Source organism: Mesoplodon densirostris, chromosome 5 (genome assembly GCF_025265405.1).
Source record: "Mesoplodon densirostris isolate mMesDen1 chromosome 5, mMesDen1 primary haplotype, whole genome shotgun sequence".
NCBI lineage: Eukaryota > Metazoa > Chordata > Mammalia > Artiodactyla > Ziphiidae > Mesoplodon > Mesoplodon densirostris.
The window spans coordinates 19299336-19324151 of record NC_082665.1 but is presented as its reverse complement, the minus strand read 5'-3'; the positions used below and the strand labels follow the sequence as shown (position 1 = coordinate 19324151).

At 40.9% G+C, this 24816-nt stretch overlaps 1 protein-coding gene across 6 annotated transcripts in view; it reads right to left on the bottom strand.

Annotated features, from left to right (window-relative positions):
- Positions 1–13502: 13502 nt before the first annotated feature.
- APP (amyloid beta precursor protein) overlaps positions 13503–24816 on the bottom strand; it is a 279498-nt gene continuing 268184 nt past the window's right edge. For all 6 annotated transcript variants that reach the window (XM_060098597.1, XM_060098598.1, XM_060098599.1 and 3 more), the window contains 2 exons: positions 23432–23578; positions 13503–14469 (listed from right to left, as the gene is read on the bottom strand). In XM_060098597.1, coding sequence (XP_059954580.1) covers positions 14368–14469; positions 23432–23578 — 249 coding nt within the window. In that variant the 3' untranslated portion in view covers positions 13503–14367. The remainder of the gene's footprint in view (positions 14470–23431; positions 23579–24816) is intronic.

The following is a 24816-nucleotide window of genomic DNA, read 5'->3' as shown; positions in this document are numbered from 1 at the left end:
TCAACTGCTTCTTTCTTACTTTATATTTTGTGTCATTTCAGTTTAAATTGATTCAAACTGGGACACTTTGAGGTTTTCATTGGCAATAGCTATTGCGTCCCCATGAGAATATTTAACTTCTTATAAATAGTGGCCACAAGGTTTATTATGATAATCATCCAAAAGAGAAACCAGCTCATAAAGACTCTGGACTTTGATACACCCCTACTAACTTCTTTTAAAAACTCTTGTACCATACTGTTTTTTTAAAAATCTTTTACCTTGAAATAATTTTGGGCTTACAGAAAGCTGCAAAAATAAGAAAGAGCACTTCATACACCCTTCATCCAGCTTCCCCTAATGCTAACATCTTACATGTAATCATAGCACAATTATAAAAATCAGGAATATAGTGCTGTTTCAAATTTAAAATAACATGTCCTAGCTGATGGTGCCATTGTTACTCTTTTCTTTCTCATCACATTAGATTTCCACTTTGCCACCTCAGAAAAGGTTAAACCAAATTTTGGAGAGGGATACACTTATAATAGGCAGTCCTGGGAAATAGACTCATTCTCTAACCCTGCACTTCTTTCAGCTGGATTCTACCTTCTCATTAGCATGGGCCTCTGTGTTGTTAAATGCCACTGTTTTAGCCTGGAGCTCAGAATCTTGGCTTGTTGTTTCTGTATTAAGAACTCTCAAAATCTTCTCATGGGGGCTTATATTAATCACCTAAATCTATCACATGCCCATGCATATGCTCTACTTAATAAGAGGTATAGCTCCTTTTTAGTTAATACAATTCCTTTATTTAAAAACCCATATATACATATATATACATATATATATATATATAATGGAGAGTATATATGTATATTATATATACATTACATGTACATTATATATCCATATATATGTATACATTACATTATACATTATAACATACATTATATAATGGAGATAATATGTTCAGCTTGGACATTTATTTCAAGGTGGTTTCAAACTCTAGCCTCTGGTTTGTTATAGTGATTTTCACAATGCTTAGATATGGTGACTATTTCAAACTGAAGGCAAAGAGAAATATAAATATTTCTTTATAAAAAAATCGGAGAAGATTCATTTGAAGGGTCTCATTTCTAGCTCGTGGGTTCTTGTCGGTGTTTGTCTCCAGCTTTGTTTTGCTGTGTGTGTGTGTGTGTGTGTGTGTGTGTGTGTGTGTAAAATGGGTGTGGCGCCTTACAGGGAGCTGTTGGTTTGGGGTCAGTGCCACCCATCCCTGCTGTCTCCCAAATCAGTGGCAAACACACAGGAGTGGTTTCGTGTTCTTCCCGACAATAGACAAATCCTTCCTGGGATGTTCTTCCCTGGGGAGTACAAGAAAAATCCATTAGAAGTTTTGTGTTGAACTTTCTTTCTTACAGAGGTTTGTTGGCAGAAAATGCCTTGATTTTCTTGACTGAAGAAATGAAGGAAAAAGCCGAAGGTGAAAAGTTCATGGATCAGTTTGCTATTCGGGGTGGAAAAGATTTATTTACAAGAGTCACTTAGGCTATCTCTAAGCTCGCTCTACTTACCTTACCATACTGCTCCCTCCTCACTCCAAAAAAAAAAAAAAAAAAAAAAAAAAAAAAAGCAGAGAAACCCTTTGCGGTCTGTTGTCCAGGTTGTTTAAATACCCATTGGACCCTCACAGCCAGTGAAATGATTAGAAATAGCTGGGTTCTGTATGGCAGGGGCAGTCTGAGCCTCTGGCCCAGCGGAATTTAATCTGAAAGGGCTCCGCGCTGGTAGTTGAGAATGGATAACTATTTCATTAACTTCTGGAAGGTCTACAGCATTTGCGTTGCTTTCTGAAGACTCCACTCCGCCACAGGGAGAAAAGACAAGATCTACCCAGGCCATTGTGCCTGCCAAGCCTTTCCTTTCTTTGCACTACAGGAAACATTATACTGGTTGTGGGTAAGATCCAATATTTTATCACACTAAGGTGGGGAGACTTACCTGCTGGGCAGCCAGAGAAAATATTCTCCAGCCTTGGCTGCTCTGTAAGCCGAGAATTTTCATTCTATTCCCCTCAAACTTTTGCCACTTTTTTTTTTTTTTTTTGCGGTACTTGGGCCTCTCTGCTGTGGCCTCTCCCGTTGCGGAGCACAGGCTCCGGACGCGCAGGCTCAGCGGCCATGGCCCACGGGCCTAGCCGCTCCGCGGCATGTGGGATCCTCCTGGACCGGGGCACGAACCCGCGTCCCCTGCATCGGCAGGCGGACTCTCAACCACTGCGCCACCAGGGAAGCCCAAACTTTTGCCACTTTTAACCAAGAATTATTTTGATCAGTGTTATGTTATTTTTTTTCCTTCAAGAGAATCCACTCATATATGAAAGTTAAATAGATTTATGTGCAGTGAACCATATACATTTGCCAGACTTCTCTGTAATTTTTAGGGAATTTTAGGAAAGATATAGGGGATGGTACAGAGAAAAATATTATGCAAGAGACATTGGATTGTTTGGGAAATGTCTCTGTGCAACTGAGGTCTGTTATTGTCAAATTGATTAAACCAGCAAAGGCAACATACATTAAAACAAAAAGTCATGTAGTTCTGTGTCTGAAGCTAGCAGCAGGATGCTTTTCCATCCATTACTGTCATCGAAATATTTTCATATTTTGCCGCTGGGCATTAAAATGCGACTAATCCACCACCCACAAAATCCATTAGCATAAGCAATAAAAAATGAATGGTCAGATGACTCAGTGATAGCACTGAAATTAGTTTAATAAAATGTAGATATAATGAGACTACTGGTGTCAGAGCAGTTTGCATCATAATGGAATGAACTGTTTTGGACTTTAATTCTGGGTTCTTTTATATATGGCTATTGTGCTTTTTTTTTTTTTTTTTTTTTAAATAAAACATCTGTGTTCTGTGTTTTTTTGTTTTTTTTCTTGTCCTCAAAGTTTTCTGATGTTAGAGTTTTGTCTACTGTTTATTACAGGGTAAAGAAAAAATTCCCTCTAGCTCTCTTTTGAGTGAATGAGAGAATTCTCATTGCTTCTGCTAGGAGAGCACAGGTGTTAGGCCGTCTGCCACTGTGGCTTTGCCTCTGACTTTCTAGATAACTGCTGAGAACCAAGCCCTTCCAGTCTTTTTTTTTTTTTAACATCTTTATTGGAGTATAATTGCTTTACAATGGTGTGTTAGTTTCTGCTTTATAACAAAGTGAATCAGTTATACATATACATATGTTCCCATATCTCTTCCCTCTTGTGTCTCCCTCCCTCCCACCCTCCCTATCCCACCCCTCTAGGTGGTCACAAACCACCTAGCTGATCTCCCTGTGCTATGCAGCTGCTTCCCACTAGCTGTCTATTTTACGTTTGGTAGTGTATATATGTCCATGCCACTCTCTCACTTTGTCCCAGCTTACCCTTCCCTCTCCCCATATCCTCAAGTCCATTCTCTAGTAGGTCTGTGTCTTTATTCCCATCTTGCCCCTAGGTTCTTCATGACCTTTTTTTTTTTTCTTAGATTTCATATATATGTGTTAGCATACGGTATTTGTTTTTCTCTTTCTGAATTACTTTACTCTGTATGACAGACTCCAGTCTTGACATCTGAAAGGCCAGACCACGAAGGTAAGCACCTCCCAGCAGGGCAGGGACCCACAGCAACTGAGACCCATGGTGCAGCTGCAGCTTTAAATGAGTGTCACCTGCAAATTGGCACTTGCCATCTACCTCTACAATGATTAAATTCTGAGCCGCTGCCGCTCCTGACCTTCAACACCCCCTGAAAGGAGTTCAGGGTGGAGAGCAGAAATGAGGCACTCTGTGCTCTGGGAAAAACTGGCAGAACAGGTCTTCAGATAGTTAGATATTTTTAGGGGAAGATTTTATGAGCCCAGTTCTTTCATCTCCTCATATCTAGAAAAGCACTAACGTCCTTCATGGTGATGTCCACTCCTCTTGACTAGCAGTGACCTTTACTAGAGTAGCAGAAACTTCTGCAAAAAATATGTACTTGATTGCCTGTACTCCCCACTCACCAAAATCACATATATACTGACCTTTCCCCCTACCTCTCTAGAGCAGTTTCTCAGAGCTATCAGAAATACTATCTCCTGGGCTTTAGTCCTCATTTTGCCCCAAATAAAACTTAACTCACAACTCTCATGTTGTGCAATTTTTTTTCAGTCGATGTGAGACAACAAAATTCTTCCTTTAAAAAAGTGGAGGAGGTCTTCCCTGGTGGCACAGTGGTTGAGAGTCCGCCTGCCGATGCAGGGGACGTGGGTTCGTGCACCGGTCTGGGAAGATCCCACATGCGGTGGAGCGGCTGGGTCCGTGAGCCATGACCGCTGAGCCTGCGCGTCCGGAGCCTGTGCTCCGCAGCAGGAGAGGCCACAACAGTGAGAGGCCCGCGTACCACAAAAAAAAAAAAAAACCCAAAAAACAAACAAACAAAAAAACTGGGGGAAAATCCCACCACGATATGTAGTTTCTTTCCTTACTTACTTTTTCTTGAGTTTTTGCCTTTTAGACAATAAAAAGGTTAGAACCATATAATTTAAAAAAAAATTTCTTCTAGTAAAGCATCATTAGTGATTTTTTGTCCCAAGCTGTCCTCTTTGGCCCTTTCAACAATTGTATGCTCTGTTGTACATCATAGTGAAAACTAGGAACAAAACCCCATTCTTTTGGCTCAACAAAATAATATTGGGATTGGGGTAGGGAATTTCACAGCATGAAGATAATGTAGGATAGTTATCTCAGTCCCTATCTGTGTGGCCTATTGAGAGATGACTTTTTAACTTATTAGCAACTTGAAGTTGGTCTTTTTCTGACATAATTTGAAAATTATAAATAATGTATTTAATGCCATCTTGCTGTGATTTAAGATGAAATTGGCCTTGGCAGTCCAACATTTGCAGTTGTGTAGAGTAACACCTCTGGTGGGTGATCTTTTCCTGGCAATCTGTGTTTTCCTAGGAGAAACAATGAGAATTCTCTCACTCACTCAAAAGAGAGCTCAAGGGAATTTTTTCTTTACCCTGTAATAGACAGTAGACAAAATTCTAACATCAAAAAACTGAGCAAAAGCAAAAAAAACCCAAAAAACCCCAAAACAAAAAACCCAGAAAACCAGATCAAAAAAGTAACAGAACACAGATGTTTTATTTAACAAAACAAAACAAAAAAAAGCACAATAGCCATATATAAAATTCTGTTGTTCTTCATTTATTTTTTAAAGACAGCCATAAAATCAAGTGGAATGCGCTCCTCTTCTCTTGGACGTAAAGATGCAAAATCTTTAGCTGGAAACATTTTTAGAGACTCGTAGAAGATTCCCAGGGCCAGGCCCTGCATGCACGTTGGCCTCGGTCAAGTGGTACTCACAGAGTATGGTGCTGATGTCTCTGCTGAGAGTCCACTGTTTTCTGGATTATCTTTTGGCTTGAAGAAGATTCTCCTTCCATATATGCAGACCTAAGTTTGAAATGAGCCAAGAGAGACCAGACATGTGATTATAAATCTCCATTGAAATTGGCTAGGTGTGATCTCCAGTAACTCATCTTTTTTGGCCCATTTCCTTGTAGACAGTTTTGCTTCCTCAATTCCTAAAGCTTATTAAAGATTCTATTGAAACAGTTATACATATACATGTTAGAACCTGCTATCTTCTAAAGACCTTTTTTCTGTTCTGAATTTGGCACTGTACCCTGTTGGTGTCTTATACTGTACCAAATCTTATCTAATTTTTTTGTCTTATATCGTCCATCAAAGTTATTATTTTAGCAGAAAAAAAAAGGTTTTATACTGAATATTGCCTTCGGTTGGATCCTCCCAAGGTGTTTCTATTTCTCTGAGTTTGTTGTTTTCATCTCTCCTATTAAATATCTATATTTCATGGTGCAATTCACCAAAGCTTTTATCATAACTTCTAAGCTGAAATAAAATTCTTCAATAATAGGTGTGATTTTCATCAAATAATTGCTTTCCTTTTCTTATTGTTGAGCTCTATCACTTGATGTGAAAAGATTGCTGGCCAGAGATAAAACCCTCTGGTTTGGAAAAAATGAATAAAAATGATGGAAGCAATTTAGGAACTTGTTTTTTGACACACAAGCTGATGAGAAGCCGATTTCTCTGCCAGGCCCCCCCAGCCCATTTCTGACATAGAAGAAACTACAGTAGGAAATGGACACAAGAGACATTTTATTTAGACCCAGCCAACGTACTATGAATAATATTTAAAACTATTTAGTCTCCGAGTAGATCTTGAGAAAGCAAAACAAGATATACAGATCTGCTGTTTCTCTCTAGTTTTTATATAATATTTGAGTAAGTTTTTCCCCTTCCTCTCATTTCTCCTCCTCCTTGCTCCTTCCTCTATGCTAGTTGCCAAAGTGTGTCAACTCAAATTCATGTATTTTTAAAATAAATACTCATTGAACAATCATCACATGTGAGACCCTGTTCTAGGCACTAAGGATTTATCAGTGAACAAGACGGACAAAAAAAGTCCTGCCTTTGTGTAGTTTCTATCGGAATGAGACAAGGGCAATAGCAAATAAAAGAGTAAAACATATGAGTCAGTACCAAGAAGAAAAATGGTGGCGGGAAGGGATGTAGGAAATGCTGGGGACAGGGAGGGAGTGTAGTTTTAACTGGCATGGTCAGGTACAACATCATCCAAACAATAACACCCGATCAAAGACCTAAAGGAGATAAGGAAATAAGATGAATCATTAACCAGTGGCTTTTGACCTGAGCAACTGGAAGAATGGAGTTGTCATTTGTTGAGAAGGGAAATGCTAAATGAGGAGCAAGATATCTGGAGTTTGACATTGAATGCATCAAGGGTGAGACGTCTGTTAAATATTCAAATGGAGAGACCAGAGGGCAGCAAGGATTCTGGAGTTGAGAGGACAGGTCGAAAATGGAAAATATAAAAAAAAAATCACCCTAACCAAGAGAATTAAGCCACATCCTATTCTGCCCCAATCAGTCTTTTGTCACTAGTTAATTACACTCTGCAGATCAAGAAAGGGGAATGGCTGTCAACTCTACTTATTCCAATAGAATATATTTTTTCTAATGTAGTGGTTTTAAAACATGTCCACACGTTCTTTGATATGCTTCTTATCAAGAGATGGAATCTATGTCCCCTCCCCTTGATCTGGGCAGACCCTGTGACTGCCTTGATGAATTGGGAATGACAGATGCAATGTCATGGAACTTCTGAGAGACTAGGGCATAAAAGGCAATGCAGTTTCTGCCCTCTTATTTGGGTCGTTCACCCTGGAAACTCTGCCACCATGCTATGAGGAAGCCCAGGCCGTATGAAGAGGCACTGGTGGAGGGGAACTGAGGCTCCCAGCCCAACTCCAAGCTGAGAGTCAGCACGAGCTCACCAGCCATGTGAATGCGTCATCTTGGAAATGGATCCTCCAGCCTTCAGTTGAGCTGCCCAGTTGATGCTGTGTGGAGGAGACCAGAGCCTTCCCACTGGGCCCTACCCAAATTGCTGATCTGTGGCAAAGTAAAAATTGTTAGTGTACAAGCCATCGTTTGGGGTGGTGATGGTTGCAGACTTAAGAGTGGGACTACTTTTTTTTTTAAAGCATTGCATCCCCCATCTCTGGCATTGTCTGAGTGCATACAGTAGGCACTCAATAACTGTTTTCCATGAATGAATGAGCCAAATGAAGCAGCTGTGGCCATCTCACAAACAAAAAGAGGGAAGTTAGAGATCACTTTGAAAGATTCCTAGTTTGGAGAAACAAAGTTCAGTTTCAGAAAAACCCAGTTCAGGGTGGTTAAGAATTATAGTATGCTCTGACATGTGTAAAACACTTTAAGCAAGAATACTTCGTTATCTAAGAAAACTGATTGACAATTAAAGTGATTTACTTTGGAAATTAAAACCTGAGTGATGATAGAAATGAGACTCTGTGTGCTGGTTGCAGGAAAAGGTGAACAGCTTCTGTTGCTTAAATAACCACAGTGGAGCGTCATATTCTGATTTGATCTGCAAATGTATTCTACAAAGTAAATATATATAATCAAAGCAAGCGATTTAATAAGTGATTTCTGCTCCAATTTTTCCTATATACAGAAATCTTCCTACTATAGGGCCCTTATGCTTGTGAGTTAGGGGACAGAGAATAAGAGAATGGCCTCAGGGACCTTTCAAGAATTCTCTACAAGAGAATTATCCCTGAGTGACCAGCCTAATAGGGAAATGGTATGTATGATGTGGCCAAAATTAGTCTTTCTTTTTTCATTTCAACTTGGCGATACATGACATTACCCAAGTCCCTTAGTCTTGTGGTATTTTGAGAGGGCACTCACATACTCTACTGATGGGAGTGGGACTTCCTTTTTTTGGAAAGCAATTTGGTATTATGGCTAAAGAGATAAGAATTAAAAATACCCTTCTACTGGGGAGGGAGAGAGGGAAGGAATGGACTGGGAGTTTGGGGTTAGTAGATACAAGCTATTACATTTAGAATGGATAAACAGCAAGGTCCTACTGTAGAGGACAGGGAATTTTATCCAATCTCCTGGAATAAACCATAATGGCAAAGAATATTAAAAAAATGTATACATGGGTATAACTGAGTCACTTTGCTAAACAGCAGAAATTAACACATTATAAACCAACTGTACTTCAATTAAAAAAAATACTGGGGCTTCCCTGGTGGCATAGTGGTTGAGAATCTGCCTGCCAATGCAGGGGACATGGGTTCAAGCCTTGGTCTGGGAGGATCCCACATGTCGCAGAGCAACTAGGCCCGTGAGCCACAACTACTGAGCCTGCGTGTCCGGAGCCTGTGCTCCGCAACAAGAGAGGCCACGACAGTAAGAGGCCCGTGCACCGTGGTGAACAGTGGCCCCCGCTCGCCGCAACTAGAGAAAGCCCTTGCACAGAAACGAAGACCCAACACAGCCAAAAAACAAATAAATAAATAAATAAATAAATAAAAATTAAAAAAAAAAAAAACCCTTCTACTTGTTGGACACTTCTGCGTAGCTAATACTTACATCCATTTACAATATATCAGATGATGTTCTAAACACTTCACATTTATTAACAAGTTGAATCCTCAAGACCACTCTATGAAGTACTATTATTATCTTATTTTACAAATGAGGAAACAAAGGCTCAAGTCTGCATTCTTGAAACTGTTGCTAATCTGGTTTTTATTTTAAAAAAACCCCAAAACTAAGTAAAACATTGACCTGTGGTCAAATATATTGGTTCAAACATTTTTTAGAATAGTAAAAAATTTCCAGAAGAAGATGAATTAAATATCCTTATGCAGTCATTATAATGGTTATTTTAAGGGTTTTAAAATGACATGAGAACATGCACATATTAAGGCAAGAAAAAATAGGATATGGGCTATGAGCTGTGACAAAAAAATGGCAAGTGAGGTAAATGCACGTGATTTAAAATTACTAAAAGCATATATGCAAAGGTATTAACAATACTTTCCTCTGGATGGGGGGATTTTGAGTGAATCCTTCTTCTTCCTATATTCTGTATTTTCTTCAATTCACATGCCTTGGGTTTATGATCACAATGCATGTTATCAAAACAAAAAATAGAAATCTGGGCCTGGGACTCAGGGAAGTGGTCTAGGTTTAAGCTATTGCTTTGCATGTGAGGTATTACCAATACTGTCCAGGTGGCTGAGATTACTCAGAGAGAGTGTATAGGAAAGAAACCCGAAGGCAGAGCCTTGGGGTCCACCAGCAACCAAAGCAGTGATTTTTATGATCTTTCCTGACTTGTGTAGTCACTGTAGAGGAGGCAGTGATCATGCCAACTGCATGATCTTAATTTGGCCTCAGCTTTCTAAAAATAACATACAAAGCAAGGAAACAGTGGTGAAGCATTCTCAAGAAACTTAAGAATAAATAAGCTGCACTTCAAATTTCAAGGTCCTAGAAAATCGGTTTTGAACCTGCTAGAACTCCAGGACACTGTTCCCATGTGCTCCTGCTGAGGAACTGACTGGAGGGTGAGCTCCGTCCGACCTAAAGATGTCTGGGAATAAACGACTGATGGAGAGGGCTTCCCTGGTGGTGCAGTGGTTGAGAGTCCGCCTGCCGATGCAGGGGACACGGGTTCATGCCCCGGTCCGGGAAGATCCCACGTGCCGCGGAGCGGTTGGGCCCGTGAGCCATGGCTGCTGAGCCTGCACGCCCGGAGCCTGTGCTCCGCAACGGGAGAGGCCACAACAGTGAGAGGCCCGCGTACCGCAAAAAAAAAAAAAAAAAAAGACTGATGGAGAGATCCCACATACTCAACTGCAGGGCTAAGACTAAAATGGGGGGCAGAGGTCATGGGCTGAAAAAAAAATGTCAACACTTATGTACCAATAAAGTAGAACAAACACAACCAAAAAAATGGGAGGAGAGAGAGAAAAGGGGGAAAGGAGAGTAAGACCACTGATTGTTGTATAGATAAGTGGGTGGCAAAGAATGTCATTTAGAAAAGACAGGCAGCAAAAGGTTAAGAAAAAAGGGATTAAGAGCATTGGAAAAAATACTAATGTAACAGTAACTACTAGAATAAAAATACAAAGCTTCCTATAACTCCCCTCCCCCAACAGGCCAAGAGCCCTTCCCTCATAGAAGTAAATATAATACACTCAGTAACTATAGGAGATATGAAAGAATTGAGAGCAAACATAGCAGGCATATCATAAAACTGAATGGGCCTAACTCGTGTCTTAAAAGATTTTCAAACTGGCTCACATAGCAAAAACCCAACCCTGTGCTGTATACAAGACACACACTTAAAGCGCAGCAATTGAAAAAGCTAAAAATAAAAGCTTGGGCAAATGTTTACTGGGCAAATGGAAACAGTAAGACAGCAGGGGTTGCAATCCTGATAGCCAAGTAGACTTTAAGCCCAAAACAAAGAGATAAACAGAAAATTCAGAGTTATTAAATGGCCATTGAACATATGAAAGAATTTCCAACTCACTCATAATAAATACATAAGATTAAAATTATATTGAGGGATTTCCCTGGTGGTCCAGTGGTAAAGAATCTGTCTTCCAATGCAGGGGACTTGGGTTTGATCCCTGGTTGGGGAACTAAGATTCCACATGCCGTGGGGCAACTAAGCCCGCACGCCACAACTACTGAAACCGTGCGCAACGAGAGAGACAAAACCCACATGCCACAACTAGAGAGAAGCTTGCATGCCCCAATGAAAAGATCCCACACACCTCAATGAAGACCCCGTTATTATAAGGAAAATAAATAAATAAAAAATAAAAAATAAAAAAACCAAAAGCCCCCCCCCAAAAAAAAACACCTACACTGAGATTCTGTTCTTCATCCATCAGGCTTGCCAGGCCAAACTCCCTCAAAATCATTGAAATTTGGCCTGGGCTACTACTACTACAATTTTATTTTGTAACACTTTAGTTTTGTGTAAATTATCTATTGATTAATCCCCGGACTATCTGGAGAATTCTCTCATTATACCTTAATTTGAGAATAAGATTATAAGGCATTTTTCTTTTCCTCCATAATTATATACAGTATATGTATACATAATTGTGTGTATATATATATACATATATATGTATATATATACTTAATTTCTTTTCATTAGCTCCAAAATGATCAAAGCTAAAGGCTGCAACTACTGGCATTAAAGGCTGGCTTGGGAGTAACATCGTATATGTTTGAGAAGGTTTGGTTTCATTTCATTACTGTCATTTCATTACTGTTATATTAGGACTAACTTCCCCCCATTAGCTACCTCTCTTTGGGTCAGGCAAAATGGAACTGTTGCTTATACATGTAAACTGTCAAGTTAAGCATCTTCATATAGCAGTCATGTCTAATTGCCCTGAACAGCAAGAGGGAGCTGAGTATTTTGTTCTCCTCAAAATAAGACACAGTCAGATGAGTTTTAATTGAGTCTGTTCATACTGCATAGTGACATGATGAAACAGTTTTGATTAATTTTCTGTGCTTAGTGTTTAAAAGGTTGCTATTTAAGGCTAAAAGGTGCTGGCTTGTTCTCATGTTCCCGTTATCAAGCACAGCACAGCAAAAACACCAGGGTCAACGTGTTCTTAGACCTTTGGAATAGAAGTTGCCCAGGCTCCTCCAATTAAAAATCATGTACAGTACACATGACATTGTTTTAAAATAGATATAGAGCAGAGGTTCTCAAATGGAGATGATTTTCCCCCCATAAGGGACATCTGGCAATGTCTGGAGACATTTTTTTTTTTTTGCGGTACGCAGTCCTCTCACTGTTGTGGCCTCTCCCGTTGTGGAGCACAGGCTCTGGATGCGCAGGCTCAGCGGCCATGGCTCATGGGCCCAGCCGCTCCACGGCATGTGGGATTTTCCCAGACCGGGGCATGAACCCACGTCCCCCGCATCGGCAGGCGGACCCCCAGCCACTGCGCCACCAGGGAAGCCCTGGAGACATATTTGATGATCATAACTGAGGAGCGCTACTGGCATGAAGTGGGTGGAGACCAGGAATGCTGCTGAGCATCTTACAATGTTCAAAACAAGGAATTACTCCCTACAAAATACCAAAAGTGCCACGGTTGAGAAATCCTGCTTTATCGATAGCTATCAGCTGGTCTTCTTTTATTTCCCTAGAACTTTTCTCTTCATATCTTATTAGGGGCTGTTACAATCTTTGTGTTTGTGTCTCCCCCAAGCTTCACATTGAAGCCCTAATGCCCAATGTGATGGCATTAGGAGGTTGGGCCTTTGGGAGGTGATTAGGTCATGACGGTGGTGTCCTCAGGAATGGGATATGTGCCCTTGTAAAGGAGGCTCCAGAGAGGCCTTAGCCCCTTCTACATGAGGATACAAGAAGTCTGCGACCTGGAAGAGGGCCCTCACCTGACCATGCTGGCACCCGGATCTCAGACATCCAGCCTCCAGAACTGTGAGAAACCCAGTAGCTACCCAGTGGCTTATAATTTTATTATAGTAGCCTGAATGGACTAAGACAGGGACAAACATGAGGACGAAGATATGGCAGCAAAATAGTTTGCACCAAGTAAAAACTGAATTAGGTCTATGAAGTATTTTACTAGCACTGGGAGTTGCCTGTTGGCCCCGATTTCCTGCTCAGACTTACAGCTAAGACACCACAGGTGTGGATGCCCACCATTAGAATGTTCTTAGCAGTCTTGCGATGACTCAAGGTTCAGAAGGTTGTTACCATGGAATCATTCACACCAGCACAATGGCGCTCCTCCAATAATGTATTTATTTACATGAAAACACCGTTTTATACAAATTGAAGACAAAGCTCAAAGGGTTTGTCTAGGCTTGCCTTCCGCATTCCCTGATTTTGTTCCTTCCACTTTCTTTCTTTTTTTTTTTTTTTTGTATCATAAATAAAGTGTTTCAGACTGGGTGAAAGAAACTGAATCTACCTCTTCTTCCCCACCCAAAATTACTTTGAATATTTAACATCCATAGTCATCCTTCAAAGAAAACTCTTGCCCAGCGTCATTTTATTTAATTTATTTATGTAATACAGTGTAGAAAGCTATCATGGTCATAAGCAATGATTCTGTACAATCATCCTGCAGAAAATTTTTGGGGAGAATTCTTGGTAATTGGAGACCAGCAGAGCAATCCCATCCCACCCTCCCCCACCTGTAAAAGTGCTTACAATGAACAGGGATTCTTTTATTTATCAAAGATCCGAAGATACGTGGACAAAAAAAGTTTCAATTCTCAATGCCTAATGTGTGCACATAAAACAGGCACAAAGAAATAAACGTGTATCCTCATAATTCCTATGTCACAAATATAGCAGAAGCAGCAATCTGTACAGTAAAATGCCATTGTGGAAAAAAAAATCCTCTAACTCATTTGGAATACATAAAAATGTTTAACTTTAAAATGCATAGTGATCAGGAAAAGAATACTTAGGCAAGAGAAGCAGCTAAACTCCCACGTTCACATGAAGCATCCCCCATCGATTCTTAAAGCATATTTCAAAGTAGGACTTAATTGGGTCACAAACCACAAGAATAATATACAACTGGCTAAGGGGCTATGTGATAAATAATCAGGAGGGAATCTATTCATGCACTAGTTAGATACAGCTAAATTCTTTACAGTACACAAAACCCATTAATAATGTAGTGGAGAGACTGAAATGTGAAGAGAGAATACATTACTGATCTGTATATTAATTCAAGTTCAGGCATCTACTTGTGTTACAGCACAGCTGTCGAAAGGCGATAATGAGTAAATAATAAAACAGAAGGGTTTGTTTCTTTCCACATTATTGTCTAAATGAACACCGATGGGTTGTGAAGCAATGGTTTTGCTGTCCAACTTCAGAGGCTGCTGCGGTGGTGGTCTAGTTCTGCATCTGCTCAAAGAACTTGTAAGTTGGGTTTTCGTAGCCGTTCTGCTGCATCTTGGAGAGGTGGCGCTCCTCTGGGGTCACAGCTGCGTCAACCTGCAAAGCAAGAACGAGGACAAATGCGTTAAGAAAAGCAATCTTTTAAGAGTACACGGAGAAGCAGTAAAAAGATAAGGTGCACTGTACTCTTCTCTGGCCAAGATTTGAGAACACCCACAATTTTCCCTCTTTCTTCACCACTTTGACATAGAGCAGAACGCCTGTGCCCACCAGTTATGCAGATGCTCCATCTACCACTAGGTGGCGCTTAAAACCTTGACCTGCTGGCTTTGCTTGCGAAGCGCTCATTGGTTGCTTCCCCAACTGAATAGTAACTGGATACATCTAGGGCAATAAATATTTTTTTCTTCCCCTGTTGGCTCGAAAAAAGACAAAAGGCTTCCAGGAAAGACTCCCTTACTTGAAAAGTGTGGCGTTAAGCTAGAAAAAAAAGCCAACAGTATTATGGAGAGAGATTCAGCAAAGTAGAAAGGAAGACTGCTGAATATCTCCCCGAGCTCGTTTTAGTTTGTCTCCGTGTTCACTAAATTTAAGATGTTAAAGAAAGACTCTTTTAATTAAAATTATGATATAGGTATATCAAAAGATATTAACAGACACAGAAAGAACACGCTGTTCCAGATTATTATTATTTTTTAACCTAGCACTAAGATTCTAAAAGTGTGTCATCCGAAGGTTTAAAGAGATTCCCTCTGTGATATGGTGGTTCCCCTCCAAGATCAGACCAGCAGTTGTAAACTTGTGTTCCTCCCCTCACTGTCACTGTTAGGCCAGAGCTACACTTATTTACTCTCTGCAGGCTGGGCCAGGTATGTGTTGGGGTGTGCGGGGGGATGTTTAGGTTTCTAGTATATTTGCTGTACCTCAAATAGTCCACAGAAGAGAGGAAGCAAATACTTAACTCTTTGCTGAATAAATGAAAGCTTAGTTTTGTTATGATTGCTTTAAAACTTCTGTAAAACCACTGGAAGATGGAGAAAATCAACGCAAATTTAATCAGAGTGAAGAAGCACGTCTTCCACAGGAAAGGGTAAGATGTGCTGTCCAGAAGTTGGTTTTTCTTTCAAAGGGATGTTTTCTATTCTGTACATGATGTGATTGGGGTCCCTTCATCATTTCCAGGAGAATGCCGCAGACCTGTTCTCCACTGTCCAGTGCTGCAAAGTGACATCTAGCTCCTGAAGCGGCTTTTCCCCCTGAACCCGACGAAGGACAAACACCAGAGAGTGGGTGTGTTGGTGCTAGGACACTAGGTCTAGGGGATGGAGGGCGACTGATACATCATGACTAAACCACACCGGCTAATGAATAATTTAGACCGAAAGCATGGTGCAGTCACTATGGAACACAGTATGGAGGCTCCTCAGTAAACCAAACATAGAACTACCATATGACCCAGCAATTCCACTTCTGAGTATGTATCCAAAGGAAATGATATCACTATCTTGCAAAGATACCTGCACCCCAATGTTCAGTGCAGTATCATTTACAATAGCCAAGACATGGACACAACCTAAGTGCCCATTAATGGATGAATGGATAAAGAAAATGTGATACACACATGATGGAATATTATTCAGCCATAATTAAGAAGGAAATTCTGCAGCTTGTGACAACATGGATGAACCCTGAGGGCATTATGCTAAGCAAAATGTCAGACAGAGAAAAAGAGAAATACTATAGGACTTCACTTATATGTGGAATCTAAAAAAACCCAAATCATAGATACAGTGAGCAGACTGGTGGTTGCAGAGTTGTTGAAATGGGTGAAGATGGTCGAAAGACACAAACTTCCAGTTATAAGTTCTGGGGATGTTATGTAGAGCATGGTAACTATAGTCAACAATACTGCACTGTATATTTGAAAGTCGTTAAGAGAACAGATCTTCAGAGTTCTCATAACAAGAAAAAAATTGTAATTATGTGAAGTGATAGTTGTTAACTAAACTTATTTTGGTAATCATTTCACAATATATACATATATCAAATTATCATGCTGCAAACTTAAAACTAATACAGTGTTATATGTCAATATATCTCAATAAAACTGGAGTAATCTGGTTCCCCCAAGGTTACTTTGTATGACTCCACCTCATGGACCAATTGACGCCTTTCAGTCTGATCATGAGTTGGAATGATCACCTTGGCTAATCTCAAGGCAGCTGGAATAAAAAGACATAAAATTCCCCTCAGAGGACACGGCTCACCATCGCTGGCCCTGGGGGAATAATCACTGGTGTTTTTTCATCCCTTTCTCTTCCTTTGATCTGCTCTGTTGTCAACAAATGAGGTCACCTTGCTTTAACTGGCAATTGCGTCATTAGCCACTGGCTTGTAAGTTAAAACGCCACCATTAAAGGTCAACACCGGGCTTCCCTGGTGGTGCAGTGGTTGAGAGTCCGCCTGCCGATGCAGGGGACACGGGTTCGTGCCCCGGTCCGGGAAGATCCCACATGCCACAGAGTGGCTGGGCCTGTGAACCATGGCCCCTGGGCCTATGTGTCCGGAGCCTGTGCTCCGCAACGGGAGAGGCCACAACAGTGAGAGGCCCGCGTACCGCAAAAAAAAAAAAAAAAAAAAAAAGGTCAGCACCAATAACAAGAGATTTCATTCATTCTCCAAATCTGGAAACAGCCTGTCTGCAGCCCTATGCCATTTGAACTTGGGCTTCTTTTCGCGCTGTGCCACCTCTTAACTGATATTTCAAAGAATGTGGAGATTAAAAAAAATCTTGCCCAGGAGATCAAGCACAAAGCTGCTATGTTTCTGAGTGTAGAAGAAAACATAGCGCTGCTTGATTGTTGGAGTATTAAACTTGTATCTCCCCCTGGAGCCACGTCAACCCTCATACTGGCTGCATTCATCAAGGGCAGGGGAACACCTGGCAACTTAATAGTTGCTCTTCTCTTCAAAGGCCAAAGCCCAACTCTTTAAGAGAGCCCTGCCAGTAAATGTGAGCCTCAGAGGCTGTATGCAAGCCAGGCAGCTAACTTTCCTGTCTTTTCTTGGTCTCTTTTCTACTTGCTAATCCTCAGGACCCTTTGCCACTGGGAGGGCAGCTGTTCTGCCAGTCCTGCAGTGGGGCGGCTTGGCCCTCAGGCCTCAGAGGGCTCAGGAGCTACAGCAGAAGGGATTGCCTTTACAACATGGCACCCAAGGAGTGTGGATTGCATCTTTTTATTCCCAACCCCTCGAGAGCTAAAAGTGAAACACAGTACTCATGTCCGTGGATAAACTCCATGTCGATGGAGCCTTCCTCCCCAGCAAGGCTCAGCCATCTGTCACTCACTATTTCCCTTCAAATGGAGCTGGGGCAAGATGTAGCCAGTGGTGCTTATTCTGCAAGGAACCATAGAACAATGGAGTGGGGGACAGAATCCCCATCTGCTCCCTGGGGCAGGAACTTGTGTCACTTGCTGAGATGAAAACCCATCCAGCACAGCACCTCTGAGCATCCCCTCTCTGCACTCTCTGGACTTTATGGGAGCAGTGACTGATCTGAAGTCTTCATCTTTGTTAGAGACCCCAGGGCCCCTGTGCTGCACCCCAGCTTGGACTTCCACAGGTCACTGCTGCTGACACACACTGAGAGCTGAGCCCAAAGAGTCTGATTCATCTGGTCCTAATATGACCTTGAGTAGAACTTTTGACTACTGTTTGGCTAATGCCCTCTTCCTACCCCTTTCTCCCTGACCTTGACTCTTTGGAGCTATTTATTCCTTCATTATATCCAGAAGAATTTATAGCTCAACCACTAGACTGTAGACATAAAATCTATTTGGGTCTCTCCATAAAATCTATTTGGGTCTCTCCTTAATTTCTGGTTACCCCTGCTATCCCGTTTCTCGTGTAGGTACTTTAAGCTTGGAGGAGGGCCAGTGGACACTGTATTTTAATTTTATTATGTATAGTAATCAGCAGGATGTGTGTTGATGGGTGTCCCTTTATGCATGGCCCAACAACAGAATCCCGGCCCCTAAGACTTTCCATTTCAGGTCATCTAGGTGGACAAAGAATGGAGGATAAGACAAACTAAACATGCAAAATAACCGGAGAGTGTAATAACATCAGAAACACCAGGAACATGGGAAGGAAAAGCACAAGCAAAGAGAACAGCAATGACATTTTCAAGCTAATGGTTTATCCCTTCTAGTAACCTTACAGTATTGGTTTTCTACTCTACAGTATACATGTTCATTTTCTTAATTATATTTCCATCTCTTTATAAGTAGTTCAGTTATATTTAGCACCTACATCAAGTAATTCTTCAGGCATGCCCTGGAACTCTCCCGCTACGCTGAGGATTTCCTTTGACCGTCCAATTTCTCCTCCTGCAGTTCACTTCCAGCCACCTGAAGATTTTGAGTCCATCTTCACTTTTTCTTACCATTGCTTCCAATTTAACCTGACCAATCTGTCTGACTGCTATAGCGGTTGCTAGGTGCCACCACTAAAAATTGACTTTTTGCCAGGAAGAAAGGACCCATAAGGACCTATTTTTATAATGTCACCAATCTGAGAGCACATTCATTAGAAAGAGTCATATGCCATATCTCCATAAAAAGCTAAATAAGCAACTCTCTTCTTTAGATCATTCATGAGATGACTGGGGGTGGGGATGGGAGACTTCTGGTGTCCTAGTTATCAGATCTGTGAAAGAAAAATTGTTTTATGTCCTTCCATAAAGAGAATTTGTGCCCCCCCCTTCTTATTAAAGATGAGGAGTAGTGGACATACTACTCCAATATATATTTTATTTTTATTTATTTATTTTTTTTTAATTTTTATTTTTTTTAATTTTTTTTTTTTTTTCGGTATGCGGGCCTCTCACTGCTGTGGCCTCCCCCGCTGCGGAGCACAGGCTCCGGACGCGCAGGCTCAGCGGCCATGGCTCACGGGCCCAGCCGCTCCGCGGCATATGGGATCCTCCCAGACCGGGGCGCGAACCCGTATCCCCCGCATCGGCAGGCGGACTCTCAACCACTGCGCCACCAGGGAGGCCCCAATATATATTTTAAAATACTCAGTGTCAACTGACGTCAGTGTAGAAAAGGCCCGTCTGCTACTAAACAGAACCTGGGATCAATGGGCTTTGCAGAACCTAATTACAGCAGGACAATGGTGGGTAATTCAGCAGGCGCTGGGATACTCAGCCACCAGAGATGGTGCACACATTTGGAAAACAGAATAACAGAAGGCTATCTTGTCACTGCTTGAAGCACAAATGAAGCACTGTCATCTCCTTGGGAAACCATGGCTAATGACTTACACTGGCCTTATGAATAAGCAAGTCATTAAATCAATATTTATTGCTTAGTTTTTCTTTTTTTTAAAATTTATTTTATTTATTTATCTTTGGCTGCATAGGGTCTTTGTTGCTGCGCACAGGTCCTCTCTAGTTGCGGCGAGCAGGGGCTACTCTTCATTGCGGTGCACGGGCTTCTCATTGTGGTGGCTTCTCTTGCTGCAGAGCATGGGCTCTAGGCGCTCAGTCTTCAGTAGTTGTGGCGCACGGGCTCAACTGTTCCGCGGCATGTGGGATCTTCCTGGACCAGGGCTCGAACCCGTGTTCCCTGCATTGGCAGGCAGACTCTCAACCACTGCGCCACCAGAGAAGTTTTTCAAAACAAAAACTAGCAACTGCTCATTTCCACCGGGTAACGATTCTATTAATAAAAGTACTGGGCTTGCTTTCACTTCTGCAGGAATCTTTTCCTCTAAGAAGGAGTGATTTCCTGGACACCAAGCCTTTTTTCGTGATTTCTCCTTCATGCACGGATGGCGTGAAGTGTGACTGTATTCTGTTCTGACAGACTTAGACCCATCCATCTGGGAATACCCATTTACTCATGTTTGTTCTTAGTGAAATAAGGTTACTCATTAATGAAATAGGTTAACCAGAGCTGGCAATAAAGTTATTTCCATGTCCTTGAGGGTGACAGCCTGCTAAGACAGGCAGAGAAATGTGTGTAGGAGGATCACTTAATTCGGCGTAGATTCTGAGAGCAGTCATGTTGAAACCCCCCAGCACCCTTCATCACCCAGACCACTTGAGGCACCCTAGGTGTCTAGGCTGGGTTGCAGCTCTCTGTGTCCAAGTGCAATCACCACAGGTAGACTATCACCTTCCTGAGGGCAGGGATGGTGACAAGCACCTTAGATGAAGTTAGCCTGAAGTTCCTCAAGCTCTGTGTTGAACGCTGGCTCAACACGGAGCTTGAGGAAGGGTTACCTAAGGAATGGAGAGAAAGGAAGGCCTTTCCAGGGAAAAAGGGATGGTTTCCCGGCTCTTGACAACATCGTTACTTTAAGGAAGAAGGAAGTGAGAGGAAATGAAGCAAAGAAACACAAAAGGAGGTGGGGCAGTCACTCTAGAGGTTCCTAGTTGCTCTCAAGTAGCTAACAAAATAAATACCAAGAGAAGGGCTGATTGACTGCCCTCCCTACAAGGATGTCTTCTGGTTTAAAAATTAATTAATTTTTTTTCAGAACTCATGTTAAAGCATCAACTGCTCTAATATTCCAAAACCAAGGAGACTTTTCTTGCTAGCTAACCAAAATAAACATTTAACCTAGGCAGCTGTAAGAAGGCTTAAAAGGCGACTAGTTAGAGACTAGTGAGCTTGGAGACAAGGAGATACCATTTTCTACCCCCTAAGGTTTGCTTAGACAACAAAGAGGCAGGAGTGGTAACACTATATATACATCAGTGATTCTCAAAACTGACTGCATGTCTGATTCAGCTGCGAACATTTTCTACACTCAGATTTCCAGCCTCTTATTTAGAAATTCTGTTTTCCTAGGTCTTGGGTGGGACCTGGGGAAGGTGTCCTTTGAAATCAGTACCTGGTAAGTCTCATGCACAATCATGGCAATCATGGCAAAGAGCTCCTGAGATGCTTTGTTTTACCACCCAGCATCACTGGCCTCTGTTATGGGCGGAACTGTGTCCTCCCCAAATTCCGATGCTAAAAACCTAATCCTTAATACCTCACAATATAGCTGTATTTGGAGGGTCTTTAAAGGTGAAATTAAGGTTAAATGAGGTCATTAGTATGGACCTTATGCAGTTAATACTAGTGTCCTTACAAGAAGAGGAGATTAGGACACAGACCTGCACAGGGGCAGATGATGTAAAGGCACAGGGAGGACACCTATGCGCCCAGGAGAGAGGCCTCAGGAATTGTGAGGAAATACATTTCTGTTGTTTAAGCCACCCAGTCTGTGGCTTTGCTATGGCAGCCTGAGCAAACTGATGTAGGCTCTTTGTCCTTTGGCACCAAAGATGGGCACTTTGATAAAAAGGAAGCCACCGCTTGGGTGGATTCATCAGTTCAAGGCCATTAAAATGTATGATTATATTAAAAAATGTAAATGGGCTTTTGAATTATTCAAGTATGAAAACAGTTTCCTTTTTTTGCTCAATCATGGAATTAAAATGAAAAAAAATTGTTTTGAGTAGAAACAAGATTACTGATGCTAATAACGCTACTAATAATACATCTTACACTGTTTCAAAGGACAGAAGCTCAGAGATACTATTATGAAGAGCCGCGCCCCACACTTCATGGTGTTGTTGTCGCTTATTTATGTGCTCACCCTCCTATCTGTCAATCATTCAGTTCTTATACATCTTGCCACCTATTTCCTGGATTCACTCATTTCACTGTTCTTTAGCACATCCACACCAGGATGGACATGGAACACATGACTCAAAACCAATTTCCATCAGCAGCTCCTGTAAACAAGGAGCCTGGATGTTCCAAGTGCTGAACTAAATGAGGTTTCTGGCTTTGCCCCAAATTTAATTTATTTAAACTGTTCCTACCCTCCTATAATCAAGAATGGTTTGGAGCACATTTCCTTGGGGTTAGTGAGAAGTTTAACTCACTGGAAATATCTGAACTTTGCTCTGATGGAAAAAGCTATGGACAGGATGTGGGGAAATCTGTACTGTGAACTTGGCTCTATGGAATCTGACATTGAAAGGACATGTCTTCTCTCTGGGTCTGTTTTCTCATCTAGAAAATGAGAAGATCAATTAACTGATCATTGAGATCTCTTTGAGTTCTAAAAATTCTAAACTTCTCAAGATGTATTAATTCACTTTCCCTAACAGTTTCCTAAAAAATACATATACTGTGAGGTTCCTCCCCTAAACCCTGCATTTTAAATGCATACAAAGAACTTATTTGCACATTTAATTTTATTTTAAAATATTCTGTATCATGGGTTTAAGGCATCATATTTGAATCCTGCAGCTTACTCTATTTTGTTGGTGTAACTCGTTACCTCTGTGCTGTACATACTCCTGTTTCTCACAGGTTGGGGTGTTTGGACAGTCTCAAGTAAATGTAATTGTCACTTTGTGGGTCTTCTCTCCACCTCCAGTGCCACTGCACTAACACTTTGAAACTAAGATATTTCAGGTGGATGTGCAGGGTGACAGGTTAAAGGTCTTGAACAACCTTGTATATTTCACTCAGCCTTTTGGTACAATGTGATTTTCTGTGAGACTTTAAAGGTAAGACTCTTTACTGAAAATTATTTACTATTACCTGGCTTGAGTTAGAAATGAAATTATTTAAGATAAAAAAATCCAGGAATAAATGTGCTTAAAAAATTTTTTTTAAAAGCAGCCTTCCACTTCCTTTTTCATTTGTAACTTCTGCTGTTATTTTTTCTTTTAAATGCCTGTAATCACAATATCCGTAATTACAATAACTGTAAGCCAGGCATTACCATTAGTATTATTTTGATATTTCAATACAAATTATAAGAAGTGGAAATAGCAGCATATATCCCCAATGTCTTGATACAGTAGTTATAAGTTGGAATGAATAAAAATCAGAAGCAAGAAAATAGCTGCAACTTGAGCAGCAATATGGATTGTTTGTTCAGAGAAGAGATACTTGGTTAATTCTTCGTCTAACACCCAGCAAGATTTTCTTCACAGTCTTTAACTCCCACTTGCAAACACGCAGCCACATTTACTTACCTCCACCACACCATGATGGATGGACGTGTACTGTTTCTTCTTTAGCATCACCAGGGTGATGACAATCACTGTTGCTATGACAACACCGCCCACCATGAGTCCAATGATTGCACCTTTGTTTGAACCCACATCTTCTGCAAAGAACACCTTGAAAACAAATGCAAGAGAAAGGATTGTAATTGCGGGAGATATCTGGATGAGGTATGTGAAAAGTTTCAGTATATTCTGTATATATTTTATGCCGTAAGTTTGAGTTGTTGGTCATTCAATTATTTGGTGCGTACTTGAGAAAAAAACCCCACGTTCTACTTACTAAGAATGACATCTGTAGTCTATAGAATGATGTACAACAGGTGGCTTCCCCAGCCCTAGAAAGTCCACTTCCCTCCATCCCCCACATGTCTCCAGAAAGGCAAAACAGAAGCCTGCAGGGACCTGAAACCCTTTGACAGATGGAACATTCTGTAAGAGGGGGATGGCAGCTCTCGGATCTATCAAAAACTGGCAAGGCACGGATCGTGATTATGAAAGGAGGTCAGTATTTTCCCAGTCACAGCAGGTTTAAGCTGGGAGACCTGACGCATGACCACTATGCCTTAGGTGCTTTTCCAAACTATAGATGCCTTCATTTCCTTAGAGGGACATTTTTAATACATAGGAACAAGCATTCTGAAACAAAGGCATTAAACAGAAGAAAAAAGACATCTTCTTACCTACTTTCAGCCACAATAATCCAGCAAGACACTAATTAACCTTGAGAAGCATAATGCTTAAAAGGCACTTATTTCAAAGAGAAGAAGTAGTAGGCAACAAGATAGGAATTTTAATAGCGACACATTAACACATGCTTTCTTACTATGTTGTCTCTGGCAACTCAACTAAAAATGTTGTTTTATTCTTGATGTTTATTTGTGTTAAACATGAAAAGAATTTAGAGAATACTGTAAAGAAGAAATTTATTCAGTGATAAATTTATTACACTACATTCCTTCATACTGTTTATAAACGCAAGTCATTATTTTTCAACTTTACTTGAATGGAATTATAAAAACACACTGCAACTTTTATCATTTTTTATGTAAGGAGATGATCTTATGACAGATCATCTGGCCCAACTACTACTGAACATATACCACATTTGCTATGTAAATTAATAAAAACAGCTCCCTAAATAATTCTTTGAGTATAATCTCAAGATAGTATAATGACTGACTGTCATGGCTAGAACTAACGTCCTAGCAGTCTGAAAAGGCAACATGAAATACAGCAAATAAAGCGAATTTCTAAAAGAGTTTTACTTATGGTATATCTGCAACAAAATTAGAAACTGTTCAGAATTATGCCCCTTTCTAAACAAATATGCTCACTCAACATATTTATAAAAA